This window comes from Abramis brama (genome assembly GCF_963993115.1).
Source record: "Abramis brama genome assembly, chromosome: 5".
Lineage (NCBI taxonomy): Eukaryota > Metazoa > Chordata > Actinopteri > Cypriniformes > Leuciscidae > Abramis > Abramis brama.
In genome coordinates, this window is record NC_139967.1 from 37,565,961 (window position 1) to 37,585,721 (window position 19,761).

At 37.5% G+C, this 19,761-nt stretch overlaps 1 protein-coding gene across 1 annotated transcript in view; it reads left to right on the forward strand.

Moving 5' to 3' along the window:
* The window catches only part of taf6 (TAF6 RNA polymerase II, TATA box binding protein (TBP)-associated factor), a 40,705-nt gene extending 21,042 nt beyond the window's left edge, over positions 1-19,663 (forward strand). Inside the window, exons 9-15 of the mRNA XM_084113727.1 lie at positions 1,019-1,120; positions 1,488-1,670; positions 1,838-1,912; positions 7,662-7,787; positions 8,582-8,755; positions 8,880-9,071; positions 18,695-19,663. Coding sequence (XP_083969853.1) covers positions 1,019-1,120; positions 1,488-1,670; positions 1,838-1,912; positions 7,662-7,787; positions 8,582-8,755; positions 8,880-9,071; positions 18,695-18,985 — 1,143 coding nt within the window. The 3' untranslated portion in view covers positions 18,986-19,663. The remainder of the gene's footprint in view (positions 1-1,018; positions 1,121-1,487; positions 1,671-1,837; positions 1,913-7,661; positions 7,788-8,581; positions 8,756-8,879; positions 9,072-18,694) is intronic.
* The last annotated feature ends 98 nt before the right edge of the window (positions 19,664-19,761 follow it).

Genomic DNA, 19,761 nt, shown 5'->3' on the forward strand with positions numbered 1-19,761 from the left:
CGGTTTTTGACAAATGCATATATAATTGTAATTTAAAAAATAGGCCTAATTATCGATTTTCAAATATTGCCCCTGTCAATAGGCCTACAGAACGAAATATTCTGTAGCCTATTTTGACCTTAAAACAGCCGACGTTGTCTTTGCTGTATCAGGCTATATATATTATGTTTAACATCCAAATGTAGATGGTCTGTCGGCGCACAGAGCCACGCAGTCGCAGACAGCACGTGAAGTTCGTGAACACCGAATTCCCTTTTCTTTCTTATCTATTTGTGTTTGAACAGACATGTGCACGAAAAAATAAGCCAGTGTCCATCTCAACGAGTTTCCCCGTAAACGCAGTCAAAATAAAACGGATGTGTGTCATTACCGGTATTAGATACGTGCATTCGTCTTAAAGGGACAGCACCCAATATACCTGCAGCTGTTTGTGTCACCAAAGTTAATCAAACAACAAAAGAGAAAGAGAAAAATCACGTTTTGTCAAAAGATAAACTGTATTAATACTTAATACAGTTAATTTACCTGAAAAACATAAAGCACTGCTTTATTTCTCGTGTATTTGTGTTTTATTGTATTTATATTTGTATTTTGTTTATTAGTTTTTATGCAAATGCACTAGGCCTACCCTACACAATTACCCCAATCATCCTAGAATTATTAATTCTTTACAAAAAGAGCTATTCAAATCATCAGGTGAAATTGTTTTCAGGAAGTAGCAGTAAAGCAAGAAGAAGAAGTGCAAGATAGTTTTTCTAAATTTCATTTGACTCTATGTGCCTATAGGGGTGGGTTGGGGATGGTGGCAATGTAGTATCTGGATATTTGCCGCGGGACGAGGGCTTCGATTACCTCTCTCTTTTTTGACCATACATGTGTTTGCACCCCTGTATTATAGTTTAAACTGAGGGTGCTCTTGCTTTCATTTGAGAGTGTTTAGCACCTGTAGAATCGGGCCTGTGTTCCTTCCTCTATATGGGTGTCACAGGAGTAAGTGTTATCTCTTTCTCTTTTTCAGGTGCGTGTAAATGTTGTTCAGAATAACCTGGCTTTGCTGATATACTTGATGAGGATGGTGAAGGCTTTAATGGACAATCCCACACTATATTTAGAGAAATATGTGAGTTATTCACACTACATACTAACAATAACATACACATATTTACTTCCCTTATGAAAAGCTACTTTTTTAAAGGGGTCATTTAGTTTTTTAATAAACCCCCGACCTAATTAGAGGGATAGAATTAAGATCCTTGATTTGTTTAGCTGCTATACCTTTAAGGCTTCCATGTAAACATGTTTTATGATTGGCTGACTTCTTTGGATGTACAATAATACTATTTTTGGACTAGAAAGGATTTTTTTAGTTTTTAAATTGTATGTTTTCATAGTATTAACTTTTTTATCTAAAAAATTCAAGGCAAATGCTATTTTTCTTAATGTGACTGCTTTAATAGAAACTCCCTTTGTTTTCTGCTGTCTTTCAGCTCCATGAATTGATCCCGGCAGTGGTGACGTGTATTGTCAGTAAGCAGTTATGTTTGAGGCCTGACGTGGACAATCACTGGGCTTTGCGAGACTTTGCTGCTCGGCTGATGGCTCAGAGCTGCAAGACTTTCAGCACAACCACCAACAACATCCAGTCTCGTATCACCAAGACCTTTACTAAGGTAGTAGACCCTGTGTGTTTGCATGCTCACATTGTGGCTGGTGTGTTTACAAACTATTATTTGTTTAATCCAATTGAAACAAATACAACTGACAAGCAAAAAAACTGAAATTAATCTAAGAAGCTTAAATTGTCCATCATTTTTATATGACTTTCTCTAATTGTCAGGCATTGTTGGATGATAGGACTCAGTGGACGACTCGTTATGGCTGCATTGCTGGACTTGCTGAACTTGGGCATGATGTGAGTTTCCTTCATTCACTGTCTACTATAACCATATTTAATGCTGTGGAAGCAAATGTATACTTAAAGGGTAACTAAACCCCTGGTAAGAGCCTGACTGACCCCAGCGGAGATAGAGGGGACGAACCGTGAGCGGGGGGCGTGCACCTGAGACCTGCTGTCAGACTCTCTAAAATGGAGAGTGACTCACAGGGTCGCAAGACGACGTAAAGTAAATGCATCTGATGAGTTTTATCGAGTTGATGTCAATAGCGCGCGCTCTCTATAGGCATATTCATATTTTGCCGCTATGTGAACAAATCCAGCAAAATGCGCCGGCGCGTTTGTCGACCCCAGAGGATGAACTTTAGCCAAACCATAAATTGTGATTAAAATATATATGATCGCTCACATCAAGACGCCGCTGAGGTGGTGGAGTCCATGCAGGAGGAGCAGCGTTTGGCACTGCGTCACTTTTAAGCGCGAGCTGTGTGGAGAAGCCCATTTCCACCTCTATTGCGTTGGAAAAGCAATCCCGCGTAAAATGCAGGTTTCACACTCATGGTCTTCCAGGCCAAGTGCATGCAACCACTGGTGCTTAATTTCCAAGTCTGCTGGAAAGCTATGCAGTCCAGCAGTGCTGTTGCAACCAGCAACACTACACCTACGTACCCTCCTGCCCACTGTACTAAATACAGATAAATCTACGCTAGCTCATCATACCAAGGGCGTGTGAGCTCCTACCAGGGGCGTGGTGAGCTGGAACCTGCTTACGTCACCTGCCACCGCTTACGTCACGTACCACCGCAAACATCCAATAGGAAAATTCAACTGCAGTAGCCACCGTTCAACCTGAAGAGGGCAGCACTCAGACGTTTTTACACCATAAATTGTAAAATTAAAACACTTTATACCCAAATGTCAAAAAAGTTAGGCTACTCGAATCAATGAACAGCACTAATAGGCCGCTGTACGTGAGCTGTATCGTTCAGTTTCGTTCCGACAAACGGGGTACTACTTTTTCTTTTGCTCAATATGTTCAATTGAAATAAAAGGTATCCAAGCAAAAAGTTCTCCACGCATTATCCTGCAGTTAATGAGAAAAGTGTAATTTATTGGCGCACTATATTGACTGCGTATTGAGACATATAAAACTGTTGAGCTAGATTTTCAACCAATCAGCATCGAAAATGTAAGTAGGTCAGAGCCGAAATCAAGCCAATATCACTACGCACATGTAAACATGGAGGAGGACGTAAGCAGCGCATCTTCATCTGATAGCGGCGATCACGCTCGATTAACACCCGTAAAGTGTATTCTTCATGTCGGAAAAGATGGTGGGAAAGGTCCGCAGCCCTTTACTGAAGTCCGATGGGAAAAAATCAAGCAATGTGCGTAGGAATGGCTCAAAACGTCGGACACTACGGAGCTAACGTTAGCTATTGCTAATAAACATGTTGCCCTCCTGGACAAACCGGTCTCTGATGTCCCAACAGAGAGAGAGAGAGATGGGTAGGTTTAGGGGTCGGGTTAGTGTGTGTGTTTGTGTGTGTGTGAGAGAGAGAGATGGGTAGGTTTAGGGGTCGGGTTAGTGTGTGTGTGTGAGAGAGATGGGTAGGTTTAGGGGTCGGGTTAGTGTGTGTGTGTGAGAGAGAGAGGGGTAGGTATAGGGGTCGGGTTAGTGTGTGTGTGTGTGTGAGAGAGAGAGATGGGTAGGTAAATAAATAAATCAAAATTAAATCTTGTTTACAATAATCATTCCTGTGAATATGTACATGTAGTGCAGTTACTGTTCGTGTATGCAAATTAACAATTCACCATTGAATGTGTTATTTTTAAAAGTGTTTTTTTTTTATATACTTTTGAGTTTAACTTGGAGTGAGATTTGGGGAGATTAGGGGGGGTTTGCAAAAAAAAAAAACTTGCATCACAATAAGTGTATTGTGATTGTCAAAACATTTTAGTAACTAAACTGAATTTTATTAGGTTTAGTGACAACATGTTACAATGTTTATATGGTACAATTTCTGGTAAGCTACGTTTTTTTTTCTCCGGCCTATAATAAAGCCCCATTCTTACAGATCATTAACTAAAAAAAGTTGGTTTAGGTTTTAGTTACCCTTTAATGTATATAATTTTTCTTCTGGTTTTAGATGCTAATTGGTCAGCATCAAAAATATTTATCTAAAATACCCAATATAGTAAACGCTTGTTCATCTTATTACTGAGCAGCACTCATTAAGCCCAACTGTGCCTCTGTTATGCTATTTTAAAGGTTCGTAATTAGTTTTGGAGGTTTCCTACAATAGGTCTACATGCATCCAAGGTCAAAAACACTTTAATTTTCTCATTAAAGGGATAGTTCACTTTGAAATTACATTTTGGTATGTTTTAGCTTACCTCAAGGGAATCCAAGATGTAGGTGTCTTTTTTTCCGCAGTAGTTTCAATTTTGATATTTTTAGGTCAAACCGTTCTTGTCTGTCAGTCATATAATGCAGGTCTATGGTCACTGTCTCAAAGAGCATGCACAGAGTCCAAATTAAAACAATTCCCCATCGTCCAAATTAAACAATTCCCCATCGTAAGTACACATTGATGGCCTAAGACACGAAACGAGCGGTTTGTGTGAGAAAACGAACAGTATTTAAATCGTTTTTACCTCTTATACACAGCCACGTCCAAGTGATCTGAGGGCGCGCGCGCATCCTGGTGTGTGACGTGTACGCAGACTGGTGCATAGATATATACACTAGATGTCGCCTTAAAGACATTCGTTCCAATGAACTGCCGTAGACAAGGCGAAATCTAGTAGTATATATCTATGCACCAGTCTGCGTACACGTCACACACCAGGATGCGCGCGCGCCCTCAGATCACTTGGACATGGCTGTGTTTAAGAGGTAAAAACGATATAAATACTGTTCGTTTTCTCACACAAACCGCTCGTTTCGTGTCTTAGGCCATCAATGTGTACTTACGTTGGGGAATTGTTTAAAAAAATGAAAATTAGCCCATGATTTACTCACCCTGAAGCCATTCTAGGTGTATATGCCATTCTAGTAACCTCTTCCAAGCTTTATAATGGGAGTCAATGGGTATATTTTTTGGAAGTCCATCAAAGTGCTTCCATCCATGATAAAAGTGCTCCACAGGTCTCTGGTGGTTTAATAAAGGCCTTCTGAAGTGAAGCTATGCTTTCGTGTAAGAAAAATATCCATATTTAAAACTTTATCGACTAAATAACTAGCTTCCGGCAGACGGCCATACGCAAGTCGACTAAGGCCAGTCAAACCCGCCAGAGCCCTGTGGAGCACTTTTATCATGGATGGATGCGCTTTGATGGACTTCCAAAAAATATACCCATTTACTCCCATTATAAAGTTTGAAAAAGCCAGGAAATTGTTTAAAGGCATACTATGCAGTTTCCGTTTTTTTCAAACAGAGACCCCTAAAGTCACTGTGGAGTACTTGTATTTAACGTTACTGTTGTAAATACCACTCACGCAGAGCCGTCTCTGCACTCCATCAACAAGAATGCCAGGTCAGCATCGCTGTTGCATCCTTTGCTGCTTTTTATCTCTTGCCAACGAGTGAAAGCCTAACCGAGTGGGACTCTTGTCCGGTTCCTTCACGCGGCCAGTTTCTCGTTTTCTTTTCCTTGACTCTTCCGACCGCGTTTTCTTCGTTTTCTTCGTCGTATTGCTTCATATGTTGTTGATGTATGTGACGTTGTGCCGTAAAGCAAGTCGTGATTCTCGCGAGATTTGGCGGAGCACCACCTCTTAAACCTGCATTGCTGGTTTTGCCAGCGGCGTCCCCCCCCCCGCTTTGCTATCGGGGTGATTCGCCCTACTACGAGTTCGTTTACCATCAAAACAAATTCGAAGCTGTTATATTAAGGTACAGATCTTGCATAGTGTGTCTTTAATATAACTCCGATTGTATTTGTCTGAAAGAAGAATGTTATATGCACCTGGAATGGCTTCAGGGTGAGTAAATCATGGGCTAATTTTCATTTTTGGCTGAACTATCCCTTTAAATTTGATGATGTAAAAATAAGCCATTAATTAGCATTTAAATGTCTTAAATCCACGTTTTGAAGGCCATAAAATGCAACCGAACAGTCACCGCAGTGAAGATTAACATTTTATTGTTACTTGTTGCTTTCTGAAATCTTACAACCGTGTCAATACATTGCGCCATGACTGCTTAAAGTAACTGACCCGTTTGACTAATAAAGAAACATGGGTGAATGAGAAAATAAAAGGCAAAACGTGCTTGATAAGTTAGTAAAATTGCAATTAACATTGCAAGAGATCTGAATTCAGCACTCACATGCTGGCGGGCAGCCCTCTGTGCGCACATACTCGAAGAGTGCCTTCTGAAAGCCAAGCCGACTTGATGAGTATTCACGTAAACACAGTCGGTCATGTCTTAAAGGGCACCTATTATGACTCTTTTCACAAGATGTAAAATAAGTCTCTGATGTCCCCAGAGTGTGTATGTGAAGTTTTAGCTCAAAATACCCAACAGACAATTTTTTACAGCATGTTTAAATTGTCATTTTTTGGGGCTCAGAAAAACGCGCTGTTTTAGTGTGTGCCCTTTAAATGCAAATAAGCTGCTGCTGCACAGCACAGGGGGCGGAGCCTCACGAGCTCACGCTCAGAGCCAGGACAATCTCATCTGATAATATCAGAACAGAAACTCTCAGTTGCGGTGTTCATTTCGACTTGGAGTCGGACAATAATGCCTACAAAGCCAGAGAATATATGCTGTATGGAGATAGAACAGGTATAGTTTAGTTTAATTATGGTTATAACTTATTTGTCATCTGCTTTTATCAACTATTAATACAAGCCTGCTGTAGCAGACCCTGTCCGAATTATGACCAAAATATACTGATGAGTTCTATGAAGTTTATTGTACATCACACAAAAGATGAAGCGTTAGTTTTACTCCAGAGAATCACAGTAAGAGCTGAATAAACACAGTATAAGAAGTGAGCATTAAAGTCTTATCCATAAACTCTCTCTCTCTCCCTTTCATTATCATGGAACATACACAGCGAAGTACACAAAAAACTCGTTACATCTAACAGTAAACAAATATATACACACCTTTTCAGTGGGTGCTTAATAAACTGGTAAACCTTATATCCTTAAAACGACTCCATGAGCTGTCATAAAGTGCGCGCTCTCACTTTCATTTCTGCCGTGGTCAGTAACGTTAGTCCTGTCGCTCTGAAGACCGTAAGCTGGATCACAAACAGTACAGATCCATCCAATTTATATTTGATGACTATTCAATTTCTGTAGTATTTCTTACTAGAAATGTAAGAAGCTAGATGCTTCTAGATGCATAAAAGCGAATTAAGACAGAAATATTTTACTCTTGTTATATTACTATTTATATCTCCAAATAATAATGTATTATTATTATTATTATTATTATTATTATTATTATTATTATTATAATATGTTGTTATATATGTTGTTATAAAAATGGTTTCCTATATACTTCTATAGACATTTACTCTGCTATAGTTCATTTAAAGCCAGAAATGTCCAGGGTGATTTTGTGTGTTGCATTGAAGTCGAAGTGATGTGCAGGTCTTAAAATGTTTTGGTAAGGTCTTAAAAAGTATTAAATTGGAAGTGCTGATACCTGCATAACCCTGTATACATTTTTCAGTAAACTATTTTGAATCACTTCAGTGTGCTGATCATTCACTGAGAGTAAACTTAAGTCTTTTACTTTTCATGTAGGTGATAAAGACATTGATCATCCCTCGTCTGTCTGTAGAGGGTGTTCGTATTAAAGCTGTGATGGATGGGCCAGTGGTATCTAACATTGATAAGATTGGAGCCGATCATGTCCAGAGTCTGTTACTTGTAAGTACCTTACAACAACACGGTCAGTCATTCTGATGAGCAGTCATTCTAGTTCTGGTGCTGCCAAGTTTGTTCATATTAGTGTTGTTATTTATGCAAATAAATTTACATTTTAACCCCGTAGGTATTTTTAATGATTTAATATTTTTATTGTTCATGCTTGAAATGTATGATTATTAGAAAGTATGTATGAAAGGTCATAAAATAAATAAAATAAAAATGCCATTCACAATCATGTCAATTGTAACTGAGAAAAAATTTGTGTTGATGCCTCAAAGCAATCAAAAGTTATGGCATTTGGAGCCATGGGCGCCTTTTAATCAGAAGTCCAAAAACCTTTCCAAATAAGTGATCTGATTGTTGTAAGAACTGCTTGCACTTGTAAACACAACAAACCAAAACAATAATTATGTAGAATAAATTACAAGTTATAAAATCTTGGTGGATGACAGATGATCTTCCAGTGCTATCTGTCTACCTCATTATTGTGTGCTCCTATTCTATGGCGCATGGTAAATATTAGACCTGTCAATCTGAGCAATCAATCCAATCCAAGCGTTGCTGATTGGTCTCTACACATCATCCCTACCCACTATATCCTAGACCAAGTTTACATTGATTGGACTTTGTGCTGGGACACATTCACACTCAGAACTAATAATACAAATTATAATAATAATATAATTATAATTATTATTATTTTTATTGATGTTGTATAATTATATTGAATTGGATTTTCTTATTTTTGTTCTTATCTGGTTAAAAATAAAGTACTTCTCTCTCATTCTGTTTAGAAACATTGTGCAAGTGTGGTTGCTAAAACTAGGCCACTACCAGATTTGGTGGATCAATACAAGGCAGATTTTGGCTATCTGGGTACTATGCTCTGTTCACATGTGATCAAGGCCCGTGCACAGGCTTCCTTCCAGGCCCAAACTGTTAACAGAACCACACTCACTATCACACAGGTGAGTAAATCTGAAATAAAACTTTTGTCGAGCTGGTTTAAATCATAACCAGTAGTTCTCTTCTAAAAATACCTTATTAAAATCATTCAAATCAAACCTGAATGCTCACTCTGTCCCTCTGCAGCCACGGCCAACTCTGTCAATGTCTCAGAGTGGATTGTCAGCGTCAGGTGGTTCACGCACACCCAGCATCATTAAAGTACCCAGTTCGCTCACCCTCATGTCCACTCGCCCTGGAACGCCCACTCAGCCATCACCCCCAGCAACCAAGTATATTGTTATGGCAACAAGTGCAGGGGCTGCATCCACGCAGCAGGTAAGAGTTTTAAAGGAATTTGTGTCATGGTAGTTGAGCAAAAAAAGGTGTGCATATCCAAAACCCAAATTGGGCTCTGGTGCAGGACAAGAAGATAAACAATAAACTAACAAAGGATAAATAATGTCCGCATACTGAATATGCGGCCCCCAAAAAAATATTTACCAAAGAGCGCAACGTTGCGAATACGTTTAGCTCAAAATACCCAACAGATCATTTTTTACAGCATGTTTAATTTCTCACTTTTTGGGGCTGAGAAAAACACGCTGTTTTAGTGTGTATCCCTTTAAATGCAAATGAGCTGCTGCTGCCGGCACAGAGGTTAGAGCCTCACGAGCTTGCGCTCAGTGGCAGGACAATCTCATCTCACGGAATGATAATATCTAAACAGAAACTCTCAGTAGCGGTGTTCATTTCAACCCAAATTTGGACAATAATGCCCACAGAGCCAGAGAATATATGCTGTATGGAGATAGAAACAGGTATAGTTTAGTTCGATTACGGTTATAACTTATTTTTCATCTTGCTTTTATCCACTATTAGTACAAGCCTGTTGTAGCGGACCACGTCTGAATGATGGGCAAAAAATTTTTAAGTTTTATGTTTTATGAAATTTATTGTACATCACACAAAAGATGAAGTGTCAGTTTTACTCCAGAAAATCATCGTAAGAGCTGAACAAACACAGTATAAGAAGTGCGTATTAACCCTCTGAGCCCGAAGAACGTGCTGGTGCGTTCTGCTGGATTTCTTCCTCATGACCACGTAAACAACTTTAAATTCTTCGTCATTTTTGGCCATACATATAAGTCTTTATACATATCTATAAACTATAAAGGGTCTACTTTTATTTGTGTACACTCACAATAACAACAAATCCTTGTGTTTTTGTAAAATAAAGAAAATAAACAGGGTGTGCTTTCAGCTGTTGCTGTCTCCACGAGAAACTTTCTGAAAGACGTCTGAATAATGAACTGAAACTCAGCGAATACTTATCACACGAACATAAAACGTCTAAAGAAAGCTTGAAATGTCTACTTTTAGATAAAACATTCACATTTAAAACAAATATTCTCCTGCAATTTAATCTGTATGAAACTAAAGAGATGTACAGTTTCTCCTGGCTCAGCTAATTATCGTTAATGTGGTCACACCCACGCGCAGAGTGCGCTATTCATAAGATAATGTGTTGAGGCGATCTGTGTGAAATGGTAAACACCCCCAACAGTGCCTTAAAATCATTAAGTTTCATAAATTTTATTAACTTTCCTGCGCGTTTGGAAGATGACACGCTACACTGGTGAGGAAGCTCTTCAGCTGGTCTTGGATAGTGTTGAAGAGATCGCATTTTCCTCAGAATAAGAGCAGGACTCATTTTCAGGGTTTCTGCGGGGCATTAAAAAGCTTTTAAGTCATTAAATGGATTTTGAAGAAAGTTTTATATTATCATATAGCCTTCATAATTACTAATTTTTATTTGCTGTCGCAAAATATGTATGCTAGTGTGATAAACACGCAAATGAATGATATGATTATTCATTCATTACGCGAATGATAAACATTAGAATGAATCAGAGAAAAAATGTGTGATTAATCAAGTACATTTTTTTAATCGATTGACAGCACTGTAATATTCGTGGTTAGTCATGGGTCATGTAAAAAATGGCATAAAAAAGCCATTAAAAAGCATTCAATTTAATTTGATTCACTACCGTTCAAAAGTTTGGGCTCAGTAAGAGTTACTTTTTTGTTGTTATTGTTGTTGTCGTTTTTTATAAATTAATACTTTTAGTCAACGAGGATGTCTTATATTGATCAAAAGTAACAGTAAAGAAGACATTTATAATGTTAAAAAAACTTTCTATTTCAGATAAATGTTTTTTTTAACTTTCAGTTCATCATTAATCAACTGTTTTCAACATTGATAATAATCAGAAATGTTTCTTGAGCACCAAATCATATTAGAATGATTTCTGAAGGATCATGTGACACTGTAGACTAGAGTAATGATGCTGAAATTTTTTATCACAGGAATAAATTGCATTTTAAAATACATTTAAATAGAAAACATTTATTTTAAATTGTAAAAAATCGCTTTATTTTGGATCAAATAAATGCAGCCTTGGTGAAAAAAAAAAAAAAAAAAAGTACAGATCTAAAACTTTTGAACGATAGTGTAGGTCTAAAGTTTTTAAGTAAAGTCTTTGTGTAAAGGAAATGTAAATCAGATTACTTCTTTTAACTTAAACTTTATTTTGTGAATAAGCCAAAACAATACATTCAATCATTAAGTCTCCTCATATCCATTCTCTATAGTTCCCTATGTCACAACCAAACTTTTCTGTTACAAAAGTTAAATGACTATATTGTTTTGTATGAAGGAGTGATCAGGATGGTTTTCACATTGTTTTGAAGAAAAAACTTTTCGCAACAAGATCCAGTTTTGAAAAGCCTTGTGAACAAATGTTTACTATGTTTTATATGGCCTTATTTCAGTGACTTTATTTATTTATTTTTTAAACCTCACATTAACGTTATTTTCTCAAAACTACAAACTTTTATTTACATGTTGCTCACATATTACTGTAGCCCTGTTTGTGCTGAATACAGTGTAATCAGACTTTAGCCATTAATATGTTTTAAAGCAACTGAAAAAGGCACAAATGTCAGGGCATGTCAAAACTTCTTCAGGTCCCCAAAATGCCCTTAGGGCCCAGAGGGTTAAAGTCTCTCTCCCTTTCATTATCATCAACATACACAGCGAATTAAACAGAAAAACTTGTTACAACTAACAGTAAACAAATATATACACAGCTTTTCAGGGGGTGCTTAATAAACTGGTAAACTTTATATCCGTAAAACGACTCAGATGAACTGTAATAAAGTTTGCGCTCTCCCTTCCATTAACTGCCGTGATCAGTAACGTTAGGCCTATCAATCCGGAGACTGTAAGCTGGATCACGAACAGTTGGTACAGATCCATCCTCGAGTAACAACGAGAGTAAATGAAGACTGCTATGTTCATTCTTACATCTTATAACAAAACACCTCAATCGCTTAGGAGACATTGTCTACAGCTGCTCCGGCGTCAAAACAATGGCGGACTGTTTACAGCTCACTCAGGGTGGGTCTATGCTAAAACTGCAGTGTCAGTCAACAGTCGTGGGAGGGGCTTGTGCAAAAGTACGTCACATTTCCCCGAATCTGAGAACGGGTTGTTCTGAGACAGTGCTTACGATTTAGCACTGGGTGGATTTTTATCATTATAGGGTGGTTGTGTACACACACTGCCAACACACATTTATGTTCAAACACCATGTAAAATTTTATTTTGCATTATAGGTGCCCTTTAAGTAAGTTCAGTGATGGTTCATTTTTGTGGTAAAAAAGTTATTAATTTAGTTAATGTATCTATACAGCCGCTCTGGAGAAGTGATAATAACGACTAGAAACGCACACAGAATCATGTGACTGATGATTAGAAACATACACAGAGTCATATAACATTTTTTTTTTTTCAATAATAATAAAACACAAATCACACCTACTACGTACACACTTCAGGTAAGTAATGCAAAATATAATATTACATTTACTACTATTATATTATAGTGGCGGGACAGTTGCTCAGTGGGTAGCGTTGTCGTTAGTTCCAAGAAGTTCCAAGGTTCGAGCCAAATCCAATGTGTGTGCAGATAATTCCGATGAAGCAGACCCTGCAAATGAGCGGGACTAACACTAGGGAAAAAATACTATTCTGTTATATTTAAGGCTATATATATTTAAAAAGTAGAATCAAAAATAAAGTTTATATTTATTATTAAAAACATGAAGAAATGCATAATATAGGCTACTACAAGGCTTTATATCAAACTCCTCATTTAACCCTGATGGTGACATAGTGTTTAAAGTATGTATCCAAAAACATTCCCTTTCTTAATAATTTCTTCTCCAAATGACCTCCTCTTGAAGGTTTCTGTTCCTTCTCAATGCCCTTGTAATGAAGGGCAGTAACATCATGATCAACTTGTTTTAAGTGTAACGCAGAATTTACCAACCACTGAATTATAAAAAAAAAAAATGCTACAAATCAGAATATATCATCACTGTTGGGCATCTCTATATTAAGTCATTTTTGTTATATTTTATTTTTTTAATTAATGATATTGGTCATCCTTTACGTCTGTATGTGGGTTTTTACAAATATTTAACCAATGAAAAGCGTTTAAAAGAACTTGTGACTAAATCTCTTAACTCCACTGGATCCTCAAACTGTCAGCGAAACCTCATTGCACCACCCTGCGTCGATTGTGAATGAAGTGGCAGACACAGTTTGGACCATCTCTGCTCTTTTGCAATGTAAGGGTAAATAAAGAACCGATGTTTGAAATAAGTACAATTTTACTCAAGAAACACTGTTTATAAAGGCTAATGTATGAAGAGTCGTGTATTCTGGTATTTGCTGTCTATTTGTAGCCAATATACTGTTCTAAATACGTTACATCTTTTATATCAAGAAAATGTGAACAAATATATTAAACAAGAAAAACTGAGCGCCCACATAGATACAGTAAACTTTATAATCATAGAGTTCAAATTCAATTTCAAATTCATAGTTGATGAAAACATAATGCGATTCACTGACTGCCTCAGGCGCGGCTGTTCCAGCGACAGGCAAAACACATATCATTCAATGGTCAAAACTCCATTTGAGCTTGAATTTTCATAAACTGTTAATATTACAATGATGCATACAAGTGTCTGACCATATATAAAGCCACAATACCAACTTTGACGACACAGTGTTTAATTATTTTAAACAATATGAGGTTTCTGCCCGACAGCGACGATAGGCCTATGTAAATATGTTGTTTTATCATCATCACCAACAACATCATATAGCTATATGACCTTATTGTGTTCCTTCCTAACTTAAGCTCAGATTTCACCTTAAATGTGAGTACTGCATTTAATATAATATCCAGTTTTAAAATGTCATTTGAAGCAATGTATGTTTGTGCAATTCTTTTTATATTTTAGTACTTAGTGGTGTGTCGTGGGATTTTATTACACATCAAAACTGTGCCGTGGCAAAAACAGGTTGGGAAACACTGCGCTTTAAGACTACACTCGCCTCTGGTCCTGATATTACTGCGATGCTCACTAATGCAGATATGTAGAGCTCTAGAAGTATTCCCAGCATATGCAAGACCACACGGACAATGGATAAGATAAACCATATGAGGTATAAAAATATTGTGTCCAGTGTGTGGATGGCCAAAAGAATTGGCTGCCAATGCCACTCACTATAATTCTTCCCTTCCCTTATTAAGACCCTTGTGAACTTTAGGCAAAGAATAATTGGTGTTATAGGACAATGAACTTGGAGAAATTCATACTCATTATCACTAAATTCCCTATTTTCAAAATATAATAACTTAGAATGAATGCATATTTTAAGTTTATTAGAAGCATCAGAAGGTAGACGTTCATTAAAAACGTGTTCATCCAAATGTTGGTGAATTTCTGTTTGACGTTCATTGAAGTACAATAGCACCACCTTTATCTGCTGGATACACCACTACAGTACCAACTTTTCTAAGGTAAAGTAAAGAATCCCTCTCCACTTTAGATAAATTGTTGTAGACTTTATATTGTTCTTAAGTACATTTTTTTACAAAATTTCATAATTTGTATCAAAAACCTATGAATAGGAATACTAATTAAGGGTGTGTTCACACCAAGTAAACCGAACTACAAGTGTGAACTTGAAGGCAATAGTTTCCACCTTAGACCTTTTGTCTAAAGCTTGCCTGTTAGTCAATTTAAGTGAGTGTGCAGAATTTGAAGCACAGATGAATCTTATTCTCAACAAGCCACTGATTTAACAAAAAGATGTTTGTGCTTTGGATAAAAGAGTCTGCTAAATGAATAAATGTAAAATGTTTGGTGCGGAGGTTTGAAAAGTTTTCAGTAGGCATTGGCATATCTCTAACGATTCTAAATTAACGTGCATTTTTAAGGAAGATCCTAAACTTGTTTTTAGACGTCAAAATCTTCCGTGACATGCTTGTTAGATCAGAATTTCCTTCTCATTTAGGCCCATGGGGCATTCCGACTCTTCCTTCTGGAAATTATCGGTGTGGTAATTGTGCTCAGTGTGCTTATACGCGTAAATGCAATTCTTTTAGCCATCCACACACTGGACGCAATATTTTTATATGTGTAACTATTCTTTTAGTCTTATAGTATATCATTTTAAACAAGTTGATCAAGATGTTAGTGCCCTTCAATACATAGGCATTGACAAGTTTTTACTGAAGATAGTTTGCAGTTTCATCAGACAGAAGTCAGCTTCAAGACTCACACGGAGTTTGTAGGCCGCCCTGTTTACAGTTGCAAAGATCACAACAATTATACCCTACACACCAAGGTCTAAGCTACGTCCTTGCTTTAGGTTGAATGATTCTCATTGGCTAAGAAATAGATAAACAGTAATTTTCCACACATATACAGATAGACTGAAGCATATCTCCATTGATTATTTAGCTGACACTCTGAAGTTAGGCACATCGTGACCTTCCAGGTCGCAGATTTGGGTTGTTGGGTGCCAACATGTCCAGAACAATAACTCAGTCAATCTCCAATAATGCCAGTGGTTCCTTAACCTGTAACCAAAAAGACTAACACACACACATCGACACACAGCTTTTTTAAGGTTGGATTTGGCAGGCTCTAACTATAAACAAGGAGAGTCCTCTCAAAACGTCAACATAATACGTTCTTTCTCTCAAGGAGAGGACACTTTAATCTAACACCATAAAGTAAAGACTTTAGCTTCGAAATGGTCACTCAAACTATTGGTTCCAATGACCCCTGTGACCATAGTTGTCAGTGTACCCTAGAAAAACAGCTGCATGTATTGACGCATGTTAGAGAAGTCCATACTTCATTTCTGGAAGCCGGGCTAAATTAGCAAGCACTGTTGCTGCATTCATATCAAATACAGACATTAGAGAATACATGAAAAGAACATTTCAGTAATCACACTGGTAACTTCTATAACAAAGTAAAATCTCATAAGCCTATAGAGAAGTCATTCAACTCATGTGATGTTTAGAAGGAAAAATATTGATTGATACCTTGATTATAATCACTCATTAGATATACATTGAAGCAGCATTGGATTCCAAAATCCATCCCCTTCATTACCCTTAGTGTAGTGTGTACGTAACAGGTGTGATTTGTTGTCTTTATTATTATTTGTGTAGTTGATAATTTAGATTGCAGTTTCATTTTTTTATTATTTTTTATCACATGACACTGTGTGTGTTTCTATTCATTATCATCACCTATTCTTATAAAGAGTTGCATCTTACTCCACACAGGTATTGTGCCCCAAGGAAGACCTGGCTGTTCGAAACGTTGCGCTCTTTGGTAAATAATTTTTGGCGCTGCAATTTCAATGTGCAGACATTATTTATCCTTTATCCTATTAGTTGAAATTGAATAAAATGAAATTAGGCATTGAAAGAACGTTTTACTATGTACTGTACACCCGAAGCGCTTTACAATCCTATCAGGGAATCTCTTCTCAACCACCACCAGTGTGCAGCATCCACTTGGATGATGCGACTGCAGCCATAGAACAACGGTGCCATTGCGCTCACCACACACCAGCTATAGGTGGAGAGGAGAGAGAGTAATCGAGCCAATTCAATGGATGGGGATTATTAGGAGGCCATAATTGTTAAGAGCCACTGGAGGGAATTTGGCCAGGGCACTGGGGTTTCACCTCATTTACGAGAAGTGCTATGGTACTTTTAATGACCACAAAGAGTCAGGATAACGTCTCTTCTGAAGGACGGTGCTTGTTACATTACATTATAGTGTCCCCATCACTATAGAAGGGTATGCATTGACATCACTTTCCCGCCAGAACATGCCACCCTCAGCCGGACTGAGTAGCAAAAGAGCCTGCTGTGTGACTGGATTTAATAAGGGAAACTTATTAATAAGTAAAACAAACGATTATCAGTTTAAAGTAAAGGTTGGACTCAATATAGTGTTCCTTACAATTTACCAAAGATCCAGTAATCCATGGATATTGACATGCAGCCAGGAATTGTGTTTCCTGACATTTATATGTGCCTGATTTCGATGCCGGGGAAATACACAAAGCAAATTTGCCTGTGAACGCTATGTATAAATACAATATCGGTAGGTATGAATCCATGTGATCACTTATATCAATGTTATATACACTATATAGCCAAAAGTATATAAGGGACATCCCTCCAAATCATTGAATTCATGTGCTCCAATCACTTCCGTGGCCACAAATGGCCACAAATCAAGCACCTAGGCATGCAGACTTCTTCTACAAACATTTGTAAAATAATGGGTCGTTTTTTTTGTCGGTTTTTATTTAATCATAAATTATGCATAATATATGATGGTAAATATTTAATTGATAAGTTGTCAATACAATTTATAACTACAATATATAGGGTATGATTTTACTCCTAAATTCAGCATATTGACACAAAATGATGACTGCAAATCCAACTTTTGCTGCCTGGAGTCCAGTTGTTTCTATGAATTGCAGCGATCAATTTGCTTCTCTGTTCTGTAGCTATCGGCAGTCTGTAAAAATATACCTCCGATTTCTTGTCAAATCTAGTTGTACAGTCAATCTCAAAGCTCTTTCCCATTTCGGATGTGTTTTGTGTCATTTTCGCAGCATTGACGCTGAAAACAAATGCTGACGCTCAAGTCTTTTTGCCACTTAGACTTAAGGAGGTGTAACTGCATCTTGCTCTAGACAGAGCTCTGTGGCTCCATACTGATCTGTTCATTAGTGAGAGATTTTCAGTTTAAGTTTATCAATTTAGCTCTAATAATCCAACAAGTTTTGTCTTATCTGAGCTCTCTGCTAGGGCTGAGTATTAATACAGATGATGTCATGATTCGATTCCGATTCACAAGTGAATGCATGGAAGTGCTTTTTTCTGCCATGGAACAACTTCCTTTAAGAATCCGGCTATCAGTAACCTATAAGAAATCGATATTGTCAATCCAGCATAGCATCCTGTTATTGCTGCTACTGCTGTTTAACTGCAGTCACTCCAGCCGATGGTGACGTCACGCGCATACCTCTATATACTGTATACTAAAGCCTATTTTAACCATGTACTTTTAACCAGTTCATTTTTTTTCATGAAGATTAAGCACATTTTCTTTGAACATTTTGCATTATTGTAATGAAAGAAAAATCATATTCTCATTACTCATACAGATCTTAGAAAAGTAATAACTGAAAAAAATCCCATAAATTTACATTGAATGAGATATGTAGATTCAAGCCATATGTATGTCCTGAATGTCAGAGACTTAGAGGTGGGTTTGTTTTGGAACAGTAAGCAACCACCCAGCAACTACCCCTAGCAACACCTTAGAAATGGCAATGCAATGCCCTAAAACCACCCACAACATCATAGCACCATGGCAGTGAGTTTTGCAAGTGGAACTGAAATTCTTGTCTTCATATTCAATGTCTTCAGAAAATGTCAACATCTAATTTATATATCTGTTGTAATTGTAGATGTAAACTCTTCCTCCAGGTAATCACTCTCAGCTCCTCCCAGTCTGGATCTCCTGTTACAAGTACAGTCCCCAGCACCCCCACGTCTTTACAGCCACTCGTCAAACTTGAGTCTGGAAACACAGGTGCTGTGGGCAGCTCACGCCCTCTCCAGAAATACATTGTGGTGTCTTTGCCTTCATCCTCTTCCTCACTGGAGAGCAAGGGCTCAAGTGTCCTTCCCTCCTCTACCTCACCCATCAGCATGGAGTCTGCTGTCAAGCTAGAACGTTCGGAATCACCGGCCGCAAGCACACAATCGCCACATTGAAACTCACACAGTCGCTTATTCCACCAAGATACAGAAGAACAATAAATGTAGCTTGAGACTCGCCATAGTGCTTACTGAGCACTTTCAGACAACCTGACACGTGCTTAGAATTAGGAAAGTGAGCAAATAGCTATGCACACTTGGACCATAAGACTCATTCACACACTGTGTACATACAATATATATACGTCAAAACATTAACACTGAATAATGTATACACACAAATGCATGTCTGAAATACTGTATGTACATGTAAACACAAACATAAATGCTTGCATAATTGCCATCGTGGCTGCCAGCATAGAGAAGCTGTAACAGTTACAAACACACACACATGGGAGAAAAATACAGGATGGAACTTGATTGTGATTTGAGATAAAAAAGGTTCTGTGCACACCTAAACTCACAGCTTTAACAATGTTTCATTAATAAACATAAAGATATGGTTGTATTTATAATGGGAGAAGGAATGATAGATGTGCATTTTGTGTGTAGAAAGCCAACAAACAAGCAAACAAAAAGAGACAGTGGGTCCATCACTGTCTATTATACGTGTATATGTTTGAGCACGTGCTTGACCGAAAACTGGGCATTTATAGAATTAATGAACAATTTAATTGATTTACTATTTCATGATAATTTTTTTATCGTCTATAATAAAGATGGGTTTTAAATGTGGTTGTCATTTTCTTTTCCTTACAAGACTTTACTGTATTCCTTGTGTAGAATCCTTAGTAGCTTTTGTTTTCAAATATTTTGGCTTTATCATTTACATT